Here is a 12,500-nt window from a genome sequence, read left to right on the forward strand (position 1 = left end):
ACGCTGTTCATTACGGGGCATTCTGCATGCATTCACTTTTAGCTCGGACCAACGCACAACCTTGTTGGGCCCCAAGAACCACTGCTGGCGACTGTCAAACGATGGAAGATGGCATGGTTTGGTCATGTCATACGACATAACACCCTCTCCAAAACCATCCTGCAAGGGACTGTAGAGGGAGGGCGCAGACGGGAGGGGGGGGGGGGGGGCAGAGAAAGAATTGGTCCAACAACGTCAAGGAATGGACCAAAATGACGATGCCGCCAGACCTCCTCACGACAGCTGCCAACAGAAGGGCGTGGCAAGCTATGACATCTTCCTCATGTCCCCCCCAACAACCCCAGCAGTCAAGGGAATGAGTGAGTGAGTGAGTGAGTGAACGCACACACTTCCTTCTCCCTCTTCCCACTTTCCTAGAGGGTCACTCACACAATCACTGCTCTTGGCATCCATCCTTTCATTTTTAATTTTAATTGAAATATCAAAAAATACACAAATGGGGTGGCTCTGCCATTAATTCTCACAATCAACTTTCCTTCCCCCCCATGCGTGCACAAGGCAATGCAACACTCACAGTATCAATGTGCATACATTTGTATGTAGTGTATCTTTTATCTCCATGTCGCAGTGTGTGACTGAGCCAGCACATGTACATGTATGTACACGTACATGTATCACAACACATCCACACAGGCACAAACACATCCAAATTCGTACACACACACACACACACACACACACACCCCCACCCCACTCCCCCTCCTCTCTCTCTCTCTCCCTTTGAAATCAAATTTGCCAACATACTTCAAACTGTCAAGAGGAAAAGGCCCCCACAATCCAACCCTTCTCCCTCCACTCCACAGAATCAAACTCAAAACCCCCTGTCACATGGAGCAGCAGAGCTCTCTCTCTCCCATTCAACTGAGCTGATAAGAGATTGGGAGTGTTGTGACTCATCTGCCAACCCTCTCTCATTCCCTTCACACACACACACACACACACACACACACACACACACACACACACACATATATACAACAAAAATAGTGAACTGAGTGCAGAATCCAACTGCTGTATTCTATCTACAGATGAAACAAACAGGACGAGGATTTTTCCTTTCACATGGATACACAGAAGAATGGGATGGGGAGGTGGGGGGCAGAGGGGTGGGGGGTGAGGTGGGGGGTGGTGAGGGGGGGGGGGGAGGGGGCATTTTAAAGTAAAATCCCAGAGCTCAGAAAACTTTTATTCTACAATCAGTTCATCTTTTGGAATGTGCATGCATGCATGCTTTTGGTGCATGCATAATATGTTGTACTTTTTTTTTAGTTTCTAGAATAATTTTATTTCTAGAATCATAGTGCTATAGTTCATGTCTTTCAAACAGATATATATCATATAATACACACACACACACACACACACACACATACATCATATCATATAAAGTACAATGTTTCTATGTGAATATATTTTTTATTTTAGTTTTACTCATATGCATGTCTTAAATGTTGAATGTTGCTTTTTTAAGTCGTGTTTACGATTTTAGTGTAATTGTCCGAGTCTCTTTAGCTGGACCTGTTGTCATTTATGAGACAAAGTTCTTACAAATAATAAAATGTTACCTTGTCAAAGTTAAGGAATTGTGGAGTAAAATGTCCAAAGTTCTGCATAATATCAATAAACTATACCTGGAATATTTTGTAGTTCCATTTCTTCTTTCCCTCAAAGAATGTTAAAAAAAAAAAAAAAAAAAAAAAAAAAAGCCAACTCTTGTGGGAGAAACTCCTGCAAGCCAGGAGGAGAACGGAGGAGGAGGAGGAGGAGGAGAATGACTCACTCACACCTTGCAATCACAAAATACACCACTGACATGGTACTAAATACTAAAGAAGAGCTTGCATATATATCCGTGCACCCTGCATACAATGCGTGCTTAAAATTTGTTTTCCCACCCAGCTGAATTAATTTAACCCTCCAGTTCTCACTGTGACTGATAATACCACCTTTGAACTGTGTGCAAAATTTCTCTGAAATCTCGCATCTTTTAAATCTCGTCTCAAAAACTCACCTTTTCCCTCAGCAGTAAGTTCCATTGTGGCAGGTCCACTTCCTTTGCGTTAGCTGTGCTTGACTATGTATGTATACATATGTATGTGTACATAACTACATGCATGTATATATGAATGTGTATTGTGTGTGCGTGCGTTTATGTAAGTTTGTGCCTGCCTGTGTGTGCATATGTATTAGGGTAGCTGTTAGATACACATGTATTGTTAAAATGTATGTATGCAGTGTGTGTGTGTGTGTGTGTGTGTGTGTGTGTGTGTGTAGTCATATGTTGGTATGTGTATGTAACATAGATGTAATGTTTTATGTTAAGCGTTTTTGTAAAGCACCTAGAGCAGATTTCTGGATAGTGTGCTATATAAGTATCCATTATTATTATTATTATTAAAATAACCTGAGTCAGTGTTTGGGACTGATGCAACAATGTTTCCAATCTGAATAACCACTCCTCCTCCTCCTCCTCCTCCCTTCTTCACTTCACTCTCGGGTTGGCTGATCAAACAGCTAGTGCTTCTCCACTATGCCATGACACCCTTTAGACATGTAAACAGGTCTCACCAATATCAGCTTTCACTAATAATATCATCATTGCATCGACTTGCAATGTGTTCAAAGGCTGAATATCTGAATATATTGTGATGCTGCTGCTTTTTTTTTTTTTTTTTTTTTTAATTATTAAATACCCCACCCCCCCCCCCCCCCACCCCACCCTAACTACACTCATCCAAACCCTCCTAAACATAATACTCAGTTATTTCATCATGGACCCCACCTGCCCAAAGCCAAGAGACTGCAATTTATAATCCAGTGCACCTGCTGTTTATTGACTTGGTGAACAGAAAGGAGGAGTTGGGGGGGGGGGGGAGGGGGTTGAGGGGGGAACAGGGGGGGTGAGAGGGTTGAGGAGGGGGGGCAGGGGGGGCCGGGGGGGGGGGGGGGGGGTCAAGTGAGTCACCTGGACAGAGTGGAGGCAGGAGGAGGAGGGGTAAGATCAGGTGAGGGTTGTTGTCTACTGGTACAATACCAGTTAGGTCAGAGCACACCTGTTCCTCTTTTTCAATCAGTTCCTCCCTCCCTCCCTCTTCCCTCCACCACCACCACCACCACCTTTACATGCTACACTGCAGCACACACACCCCTCACCCCCCCCACCCCCACCCCCATCCCCTCACTCCTCTACAGTCACACACACACACACACACACACACACACACACCTTACCCACCCACCCACCCTCACCACAACCTATTGTATATCAAGAACCAATGACTCAGAAACACACACACACACACACACACACACACACACACACACACACACACACACACACAAAAGGTGCAACATGATTTCAGAAAGAAAAAAAAATCTCTCTCTTTTTGGGTTTTGCTGAAAAATACATTTTTTAAAAAGTATAATCAAGTTATCAAATTATCAATGTCCATCAATGGAACATGTTCTCTTGTGGACTTCGGAGCACCTTGACTGCCTCATACGTTCAATGATGGGGGAGCATCTGAATTCTAATCTTCCGTTTAAATACTCTGCCACACCAGGATTTCCCCCAACAAATTATACTCATCATTAGTGATTAACATGGATTTCCCCAACAAATTATACTCATCATTAGTGATTAACATGGCTGACTGATCACATTTACAAGCATTAAACTTATTTAAACAGTGATTTCACCATATCGTGGACAAACCATAATTAAATACACATATATATATGTATATTATGATAATTAATATATATCACAACACAGCAGTTTTCATTATCTGACAAAATGGCATGTGCTATTAAATCAAGTGTTATTTTTAATGATGTGTGCAATAACTGTTTAAAAAAATACATTAATTTCCTGTCTGTGAATTGAATATAGTTTGTGACTGAAAGCTCTTGCCACACTCACAGAATGAAAACTTAATTAATCATCTACAGCTGCAGTGGTCAAATCAGGAATTCCAAGCATGTCAAGTGTTGCACTTCTACGGGACAAAGTCATGACCATATAACTGCCACTTAAACTGAGGCACTTAATAAAAACAAATATCATGTACAATATATTATCATAGGTACGGTTACACTGTCAAACTAACAGTTCCAGCACTACACAAATGATAATAATAAATAAAATTATAATGATCCACAATACCAGTCACTGGATAATCATTTGTGTCATATAAAAACAAGATTCATGTGAACATTCAAATGTCACTGGTGCCAAATTCAATTCTGCAAAACTGAGAGAGAAGAGGCAGGGTAAGACTAAGAGACATGCATGTATAATAATATCCAACAATATAGACTATAATGCTTTTTTCTTTTTTCTTTTTGATTTCTTTTCCACTGATCTACCAGAGGTATTGTTATCCAGACTGGATAATGAACATGCACTATGGGCCGTCTCCCTCTCCAGCAGATCTTTCCCAATTTCCTTTCTAATTTCCTGGCTCTGATACTAAAAGCAGAAAGACCTGTGGAGAATCTGGAGGGTACGGGGGTCAAATCCTACACTCAGCATGAATTTTCTCCCCTTCCACTAGACCTGGAGCTGTGGTCTGGATGATAGTCATTCGGATGAGACAATAAAACAAGGTACCATGTGGTGTATTGTATATCAGGCACTTAGCGCACGCACACACACACACACACACACACACACACACACATATATATATATATATATATATATATATAAGAACCCATGGCATCAAAAGGGTTGTCCATGGCAAAATTATGTAAAGAAAAACAATCAACTCTAATAGTGATAGTGAAACAAACACACTTATTGACTTAATAGGCAGGAAAAAAAGAAAAAGAAAAATGGGTGGTGCTGCAAAGTGGCAATGTGCAGCCTGAATTTCACACAGAGAAATCTGTTGTGACAAAAAGAAATACAATACAATACAATACAACACTAAATACAATACAGTCTAGACCTAAACTGGCTAAAGCATTAAAGAACTGCACAGGACACTGGGAGAAAGCAACAGAACCAGCATACTATAATCACTTGATTTTTTTTTTAGCATCACCTGGATTATTCCTCTCTGAAATGTCTGCCAACTAAACCCAGTAAATAACAAATGTTCACAATAAAACTTCATATGTGTGGTTCGTCCGTCGGGATCAACGAGGACCATCTAGTCATCCTGGGGGTGGGTGGGTTGGGCAGATGACTGGTCAGGCCAATCCGCGCCCAGAAGGTTCTGACGCAGTGTGGACAGGGGATGGTGGCGGCTGTTGGGGGCTTGCTGGCACTGCTTTTCCTGGCCTGTCTGCATTGCTCTGCTGCAGCGATTCTGTTGGCCTCACAGGATTTGGCGCCTTTGTGGACAGCTGAACGCCACTTTGGTCTGTCCATTGCATTCAGCTCCCATGTGTCGTGGCTGATGTTGAAGGCCTTCAGAGCAGCTTTCAGAGTGTCTTGGAAGCGCTTCTTTTGGCCTCCATGGGAGCGCTTGCCATGTTGGAGTTTGCCATACAGCAGTTTCTTGGGGAGCCGGTGGTCTGGCATGCGAACTACATAAGTTCATGGTGAACACGCTCTATCATCTTCAGTATCAGCCATCTCCCTGTTATCTCCCCTTCCCTCCCACCAACAGACACAATATAAACCTCCAAGACATGAACTATATAGTTTATGTACACTTTAGTCACAGTCAAGGCTCAAAATAAACTGTCTGAAACTAGTGAAAGTAGAAATAACCACAGGTCCTGAGGATTAGTTAAGCACATAGTGACATACTGACCCTAGTGACATACTAACCCTGTATGCATTACATTCTATTATCTATTGATGCTAAGGATTTTAGGGATATTAACTGGGCTTGCTGGGTTGGCGAACAAATTGATAAAATTATTTTAAAAAATATCAATCAATTTTGTATTATTTTAATTAATCTTTTCTCCTGCTTTCATAGGCATTCTTTATTTCATGCTTTTTCTTTTTCAGTCAACAGACAAATTTGACCACTCAGACAAACTCCCAAAAACACACACACACTCACACACACACATCATACACAAATTCACACTGAACGCTCAACAAGCACACACACACAAAAACTGCATATACAGTATTATACTATATCAATTTCATGCGCAGGAAATTAGGTGAACTTTTCTTTTCATGACTAAAAAAACCCAACCAAAAAAATATTGCACTAAAAAAATTACAGAATAAAATGCTGTACTGAGATATGAAGCAATGAACTCTCACTAATACTTATTATTGCATGGTAACTTAAAAAAAAACAACTGCCCATTGATGGCATGCGAGATGCCACACACCATGTGCTGCTGCTTGCTCAGCAGATTAAATCTCACAGTTGTTTTCTGGAGACCAAAAAAAACTGCTGGTCTGACTCAGTGACGGACTACTGGAGAAGAACATGCACACGTACACACTCTGGCAATCCCTTCTTTCCGGCCTTGCAGCCTGCCCTGTCAGTATTGTCTTTCAACCACACACACACACACACACACACACACACACACACACTCATTGGACTGAGGGGGAAAAGAGTTGAGTTCCTCATTTCTTTTCACAGCTAAGTTTTCCTGTTTCAACAGCCACCATGGCGAAGTGGTTAGCATCGCGGACTGACGGCTGGGAGGACGCGGGTTCGAATCCCAGCGGAAGTGGGTTTTTCGGCCCGTGGCCAGCTCCTACCCAGAGTTGAGTGTGCTGTGAGCTTAAATGGGGAGACTGGGACCACACAGTCGAGTGTTATCCACTTCAAGGATGCATCTTTGGGTGTGTTGCTCTAATTACCTGACCAACACTGCAAGTGTCTGTATCTCTCGGGGCTGGTTAACGCCAGGATATCATTATGACAGGAAGCGTAGAGTACAGCCTTGTCACGCAGTCCCAAACCAAAATGGACCTCCATAGCAACATTGTCATCATCATCGTCGTCCTCCTCCTCCTTCATCATCATCAATATAAAACAAAATAGTCTCAAAGTCTGTGGCCTTTCATGCCCTGCTCTCATGGTGACCTCAGTTTCGATACCCCTCCACTTCCGTGCTTGGGGTGAGTCCTGTCAATGTCGTCAGTGTCGGCAGATTCATGGGTGGCTGTTGTTTGAGGGACGTGGTGGCGGTCTCCACTCTGGGAGGGACGCTCACTCAGTCTGGCTCAGCAACTAAGCCATTATTGTCGTTAGTAGGGGGCTTAGTAGGTGGTGTCCTAAGTACGTTAAAACAGAACAGGCACCACTGAACACCACCGAAGTGACTCAGCAGCAGTGCAGGGTCTCCTCTGGTGTGTGGCCTCCTGGCGACCTAACATCGATGGTTCCCTGTGGACTGCCGACGCTGGAACTACAACGGACGAACCCGGGTGTGGCCGTGTACGGGGGAATCTAAATGAGCGGCGTGGGAGTAATGCCACTGAAACGGTGCAGATGATGGGGCAACAAAAAAAAAAAAAAAAAAAAAAAAAGTTTTCCTGTTTCAGTCAAATCTGGGCATCAGTCATGATTAGTGTAACACCCAGCCCCCTTTCCCATACCATCCACAAAAGATTGTAAAACAAAAAAACAAGTGACATGTACATCATACCAACCACTGCCAACGCGTGTTGCAGAATGTCACTCACGAATTCAATTTTTTCTTGTTAATATTTTTTCAGAGAGTATTTCTACTACTGTGCTACTACTAGACAAAACTTTCAAAAGCTTCAAGTTCAACAATACAAAATTTGCTGCCACAAACTAATGCAGCCTCAGCACCTGAGATAGCCTCCTGAGAGAGCACTATCCCAACCTCATATATCCCGCAAACACAGCATGGCGTACGAGGCATAGCAATCGGGACAGGTCATTCGCAAACACTCCGCCGAGCCCGATAAAAAAAAAAGAGAAAAATCTAAAGGGAGCAAGAACAAATTGGAAAGGAAACAACAAACACTGAACTAGTTTCAGTTTCAGTTTCAGTAGCTCAAGGAGGCGTCACTGCGTTCGGACAAATCCATGTACGCTACACCACATCTGCCAAGCAGATGCCTGACCAACAGCGTAACCGAACGCGCTTAGTCAGGCCTTGAGAAAAAAAAAAGGTGAATAAATAATAGATAAGCGTACATGAATAAGTAAATAAATAAATAAATAATAATTATAATATATAAAAAAGGGGTAGTAGTAATAATAATAATAATAACAAATAAATAAATAGATAAATAAGACTGAACTAGACATCAAGAACTGACGCAAATGATTTAAACAATACAAATTTCAAGATGAAAACGCCCCAGAAGGATGCATCCAACAACAATCATGGAAGAAAATAACATTTCAAATGCATTAAAAGGTTGGCAAAGAGAGAGCAGCAAGATAATGTACTTATCTCACGAATGGTGGCCAATATAAATAATTAGCTCCAGCTGGAAATGGCGTTTGACTGGCTAGCAGACAGCAGACTTAATACTTTTGTAATTAGTTAACAGTGAGACTTCCTATCATGGAACTGACGCGAATTTTTTGCCAAAACACAGCAAACTAACATGCCTAGTTTTCATCAGTCTGAGTTTGACATGGTGCAGTACACGACACCAATTATCAAATGCAAAATTTGCTGCCACTAACTAATGACAATCTACTTCTGGTGATGGATCCATATGCATGAATAACCAACCACAGTTCTGTGTGTGTGTGTGTGTGTGTGTGTGTGTGTGTGTGTGATACTCTGTGTGTGTATGAGTGACACTGTGTCAGTGTGTGTGTGTGTGTGTATGTGTGTATGTGAGTGTGTGTGTGTGTGAGAGAGAGAGAGAGAGAGAGATACTGTGTGTGTGTGTGTGTGTGTGTGTGCATGCACGCATGTGCATGTGTGTGTGTGTGTGTGAGTGTGTGTGTATACACATGTGTGTGCTTGTGCATATATGTACACAGGTGCTTTTAATACAGAGGGTCTAGAGAGGAAAGAGTGTTGGTTGGTGTGTTTCACTGTTTGTAGTTTTGGTGGTGGTGGTGGTGGTGGCGTTTTCTTTCTGGAGTGTGGGTGGAGGTGGGGTGGGGGGTCAACAATAGTTGGTAACCTCCAAATCCAATCCTAACACTCTAGCATCACCCCCTCCCGCTATCCTCTTTCCCCACACAACATACACACCATCCTCCCCTGATCGCATCCCTCTCTAAATTCACAGGTGTGCACACACACACACACACACACACACATGTGCGCATACTCAAACTCGCAAACATAAATACAAACATGAGGGCAAATATGTGAGCATGCACACACACACACACACACACACACACACACACACACACATACACACACACACAAATCCTTTCAGTTTTACACACACGTCTGTATCAAAGTACAATGTGTGAGGCGTACAGAAAGAACTTAGCATCTGACATCCTCGAATAAAATTCATCCTTTTCAGTTTCGATCCATATTCTCTGCCTACCACTTCTCTCTCTCTCTCTTTCAGTCTCTGTCAGTCTTTGTCTCTCCCTCCCTACCTAACAAATATTCACACACATACAACACACACACATGAAACATTAATGTCCACACACACACAAAAAAAAAACACATACCAAACACACATACCCAATCACACATCAGAAACATACCACACACTGACTGACACAGACACATTCATTCTCAAGTTTAACTAAATAAATAACTGGCACACAATGTATACTAATTTCCATGATCTAAAATAGTAAAAAATGGAATCAGCTAACTAACTGTACTAACTAAAGCAGAGACCTTGTGCCACATGCGATACAATTCTGATTCTGTGTCAAAATAAGATCAGCATTAACACAATAACACATCAGCTTCCTCAATCCATGTACCTATCAACTACAAAACTCCTCTTTCTTCCTCTCTCAGTCTTACACACGTACAGCTCCAGAGAATCACACATTTAAAAAACACAATCCAGACACATTCTTATGCAGACAGTAAGACAGACAGACACAAACACTTAAACACAAACACACACACACACACACACACAGAGAAAAGTCAGAGAGAGATCAACATATAACACAACTTTTTTCTGCAATAAAAAAAAAAATGAAAGGTGATTTGACATGAGAGAAAACTGCATGAATGGGGTGAAAAATGCACCATTAATTACATGAAACTGAAAGGGGGGGTGAACACAACAAATCCATTCAATGATGGAAACAAAAATAACTTAACAGTGTACACTGCATTTCCTGGTTAACATCTGAGGATCCATACCTCGGAGGTAACACATCACCTGACAAAGCAAAAGGTTAAAAAACATGGCGAATTCCCCAAAACAACACAGACAGATAGACAAACAACAATAAAAAAAAAACAACAACAGATCATCAAAATCACACTTACGTCTCCTCAGTGACCTCGTCACTGGCGGCAGTGCTGGTGATGCCGCCCACGGCGATCTGCAGAGGCTCCAGACCAGCTCCCAGGGCAGTGGTGGTATCTTCCCCCTCCTGCACAATCCCCACGTTGCTGAGGTTGGGGCCGCCCAGACCGGACACATCCACATCCGACCCAAATCCATCAGCAAGCTGTGAGGCCTGGGACGAAGGATGGTTCTGAGGCGGATGCATGCTGGCCACACCGCCACCAGCGTTAATGGCATAGGCCGACTGCTGGGGCATGTCCTGCAGGCCTGGCTGCTGAGGGGGCAGCACCTGCTGACCCGGCACACTGACCTGACCTTGACCCATCGAGTTCATGTACTCCCCGGTTTGCATAGCACCAGGAGGCATGGGCTGGGAGGCGGTGACCGAGACAGGCATGGAGGCAGGCTGGGAATGCACGCTGGCAGGAATCGAGGAGGCCTGGGGGGTGGGGATGGGCTGGGACTGACCACTGGGGTAGGGGGCGTTGCCGGGCATGCTCTGACCCGACGTGGTCTGGCTGAGCTGAGGCTGATTCATGTTTGTGACAGACCCCACCACCCTCATCGACTGTCCCACTGTCTGACCTGTGACCCCAAGCGGGGCACCATAAGGGGCGGGAACGGATGACATAGCCACATGATTTGCGAAAGACGAGTTTGTTTGACTGACTGGTGTCAGACCCGGTTGACTAGAGGACGCTTGTTGTTGCAAACCCTCACCTTGTAACTTGGCGGAAGACACATCCCCTGGCATGGGCTGTTGCAAGGATGGCAATGTTCCTGTAGCCCCAGCTAGCAGTGGATTCTTGGATGGGTCATCCACTCCATGGACATAATGCACTGAGTTAGCAGCACTGGAGCTGCCAGAGTTGACATTGATCTCCTCCTGTTTGTTCTCCATCTTATCTGGAGCATCCAAATAATCGTAACAAAGCCACCTTCCTCTCCTGAAAGGCTCTTTGGTTTCCACTTTCACCACCTTGAATCTGGCTGGTTTCTCTTTTGGCTCACTCTCTCTTATCACTTCTTCTGGCGTCAGCAAGGGATCTTGGACATCCACGTCCGTTGCTTTGGAATTCGTGTCATAGATTTCCGAGCTCAAATCTTCTGTGTGGCTGTCAACTGTCTCGTCCAGATCATCCTGGCTGTCTAAATCGTTGTCCTGTGTCAAATCTCCACTTCCGCCCCTCTGGGAACTCTTCGTCACACTCGTGATTTTGAATGTCGTTTTCTTCTTTGGGGCTTCAATTTTAGGATAACTCTGATTGCTTCGGAACTCACTGTCGTCTTTTTCGGTGTCTTTCAAACTGTGCTGAGAAGCACTCGCGTCGGATGAAACTGCCATATTTTCAATACCCTGAGGTCTATCTGCCATCTTCTCGAAGCAAATTACTTCTCGCGACAAATGACTGACTGAATGAGTCGAGCCTCACCTACCAAACGGCGGCTGTTTTCTCAAACCTGACTCACCTCCATGTCCAGAAGTCTCTAAAACACATAACTACCTCAACAATAATCCCGTCTTCACATGTTTGAAATATTCCCTGGATCGAAGAAGATAAACTTACTTCAAACAAGATGCTGCCTTCTTCTCTCTCTTCCAGGCTGTGAGAATGGCAGACATCATAGCTGATGCATACTGGGAAAGAAACGACGTCATGACCCCATTGCGACCTTGGGATCGGCTGTCTGCTGACCTTTGACACGGCTTGCAATCTGTGATTCACACCGAAAAAAAGAACACACGGCTCGAATTTTCGGGCAATTCAAAGCACAAAATTACAGTTTAAACCTAACTTTAGCTAGCAGGTCTTATCGTCAATGAATATACGATGAGAGAAAGCTGAACGCAGCCATAGTTTCACAGAGACTTCAATGACAGAACATGCTGGGAAGGCGTGACAGGGAATGGAATGCCTATGGAAATTCGACAGACGAAGAGGAGGGGAGAGGCTTGGAACAAAAGAAACTGGCGAACTGATGATTTTTATCATCACTTTTTTTGTTGTTGTAATTGTTGTTGTTAATTTTCCTTTGTGTCTAGCGTGAGCCAGCCAAATGC

At 43.6% G+C, this 12,500-nt stretch overlaps 1 protein-coding gene across 3 annotated transcripts in view; it reads right to left on the minus strand.

Annotated features, from left to right (window-relative positions):
• Positions 1 to 12,061, minus strand: part of LOC143275630 (uncharacterized) — a 120,476-nt gene extending 108,415 nt beyond the window's left edge. For all 3 annotated transcript variants that reach the window (XM_076579880.1, XM_076579877.1, XM_076579878.1), the window contains exon 1: positions 10,417 to 12,061. In XM_076579880.1, coding sequence (XP_076435995.1) covers positions 10,417 to 11,813 — 1,397 coding nt within the window. In that variant the 5' untranslated portion in view covers positions 11,814 to 12,061. The remainder of the gene's footprint in view (positions 1 to 10,416) is intronic.
• Positions 12,062 to 12,500: the final 439 nt, after the last annotated feature.

Source organism: Babylonia areolata, chromosome 30, assembly GCF_041734735.1.
Source record: "Babylonia areolata isolate BAREFJ2019XMU chromosome 30, ASM4173473v1, whole genome shotgun sequence".
NCBI classification, from domain to species: domain Eukaryota; kingdom Metazoa; phylum Mollusca; class Gastropoda; order Neogastropoda; family Buccinidae; genus Babylonia; species Babylonia areolata.